The 2,284-nt window shown below is 45.8% G+C and overlaps 1 protein-coding gene across 1 annotated transcript; it reads right to left on the bottom strand.

The window, feature by feature from the left end:
* Positions 1–1,363: 1,363 nt before the first annotated feature.
* Positions 1,364–2,278, bottom strand: LOC116379502 (signal transducer and activator of transcription 5B-like). The gene is made up of 2 exons (XM_031841457.1): positions 2,029–2,278; positions 1,364–1,791 (listed from the first exon to the last, which is right to left on the bottom strand). Exons 1-2 carry the CDS (start codon positions 2,229–2,231, stop codon positions 1,632–1,634), a joined length of 363 nt encoding a protein of 120 aa, XP_031697317.1. The 5' UTR covers positions 2,232–2,278; the 3' UTR covers positions 1,364–1,631.
* Between the last annotated feature and the right edge of the window lie 6 nt (positions 2,279–2,284).

The raw sequence follows: 2,284 nt of genomic DNA, 5'->3' as shown, positions 1-2,284 counted from the left end.
TTCCAGTACAACTCAGGGTCATGCCATCTGCAGAAGTTCTCTGATGACTCTGCAGTGGTCGGGTGTATAAGGGACGGACGGGAGGAGGAGGACAGGGCAGTAGTGGATGACTTTGTGGAGTGGGCCGGTAGAAATCACCTGCGTCTGAACGTGGCCAAGACCAAAGAGATGGTGGTCGATTCAGGAGGAAGACGACGGCTCCACAACCGCTGAGAGTTCAGGGAGAGGATGTGGACATGGTGGAGGAGTACAAGTACCTGGGTGTCTCCATCAACAGCAGACTGAACTGGAAGACCAACATCAACGCTGTGTACAAGAAGGGGATGAGTCGACTCTTCTTCTTGAGGAAACTTCGATCCTTCAACGTGTGCAGCAAGATGTTGGAGATGTTCTATCGGTCTGTTGTGGCCAGTGCACTGTACTTCTCCGTAGTCTGCTGGGGGAGCAGCATTGGAGCCGGAGACACCAACAGACTCAACAAACTGGTTAAGAAGGCCGGCTCCATTATTGGCTGCAAACAAGACTATCTGGAAGAGGTGGTAGAGAGGAGGACACTGAAGAAATTATTATCCATATTGGATAACCCGGACCACCCTCTCCACCACCTACTGCAGGGACAGCGGAGCACTTTCTCCAACAGACTGATTCAGTGCCGCTGTCACAAGGACCGATACAGGAGAAGATTCCTGCCCTCTGCCATTAGACTTTATAATATATCACCTCTGGCCAGATCATCTACAGAACTATAACACCGCTACACTGTTGTAGCGGTGCGGTTGGTGATCTTGTGCACTACTGTTTTGTTTATTTTTTCCTACTTAGTTAATTGAATACGATTATATTTAGTGTATATACTGTGCATTTTTATTTACTTTATTTTCTTAAATTTAATAGGTCCTGCTCTGTTATTTTATTATATTGTATATATTGTGCATTTTCCATATTTAATATTTTTATTTTAATTTTATTGTGTAACCTTGTTTGCTGCTGCCACAGACAAATATCCCCTTGGGGATGAATAAAGTATATTTCTATTCTATTCTAATAAGTGGATGACGTCACCCATTGGCTTGTGGACTACAGTTTTGATGGCTTGAGTTTGGCATTTTGGCCATCGCCATCTTGGTATTTTGCAACGAGTTAACGGAAGTGACCATATTTGGAATGTGGAGTAGCAACGCAGAGACACCTTATAAGTCTCTGGTAGAGACCTGTCAATCACTGTGTAGCCCCGCCCTAAAGCATCCCCTGCTTTATGGTCTGTTTGACTCTAAATGGACCATAATGTACTAAATGAACATCATGCTGTATTGAAGAAGACTTGAAACTAGAGATTGAGAGCATAAACTCATGTTTACAATGTTTACTGAGGTAATAAATCAAGAGAGAAGTAGTCATTTTCTCATAGACTTCTATACAACCAGAGGAGTCACCATGAGGTCACAATCTGACAGAACCAGGTGAACTACATCATTAGCGAAAAGTAAAAATGGAATCCTGGGGTCACCACATCAGACACTCGGTGTCAGTTGGATTCTCCTTTTTCAGAACCCTGGCTTTTCAGTGCCACCTGCCAGTCCACAGGCACTGCCACGACCTCCACACTACACTGAAGCGGCGACGTCTAGTTCTCACCTAGTAACCAGGGCAGAGATGATGTCGGTGATGTCGCTGTTGAGTTTGCTCAGCAGCTCTTCCATGGGGCCCGGCAGAGGAAGCTGCTGGGTGAGATGTTCACAGCGTCGGATCTGCTGCCGGTTCTGCCAGATCAGGTCAGCCAGCTTCTCACACCTGGTGGACAGTAGACACACCGCCACAGTGAAGAAGTAAAAGAGAAGAGGAGAAAATGAGGCAGGGTTCCTCTATGTTAGTGGATATACAGCCTGTCTATAGGTTTATGCTTTTTATAGACATTATATTTTATGTTAGAAAATTCAAACTTCCCTCTACATCAGAAAAGAGGGAGGTAAAGCTCTGTCCTAAAATATAATATGCCAGTTAAAATGATTGTAACAGTTTAGTATATACCAGGACTGCAGGACATCCAGTCCCCCCTCATGAGGACCTCCGTTGCCAGCCAGCTGCTGCCTCCTCTTCCACTGGATGAGTTCCTCATCCAGGATCAGAGTCTGCTGCTTCCTCAGCAGGGTCAGGGTCTTCTGGTGTTGTTCCGACAGGTCCTGCAAACACACCACCATCCACATGCTGAGAAACCCTTGCATTTGTGACATGCTGGAGCAGATTCACAAAGACAGGACTGCAGCCGCTGACAGCACCATGAACT

The sequence above is a fragment of the Anarrhichthys ocellatus genome, unplaced genomic scaffold, assembly GCF_004355925.1.
Source record: "Anarrhichthys ocellatus isolate YVR2014 unplaced genomic scaffold, GSC_Weel_1.0 scaffold4465, whole genome shotgun sequence".
Taxonomy (NCBI): Eukaryota; Metazoa; Chordata; class Actinopteri; order Perciformes; family Anarhichadidae; genus Anarrhichthys; species Anarrhichthys ocellatus.
This window is presented reverse-complemented; position numbering and strand designations above follow the sequence as displayed.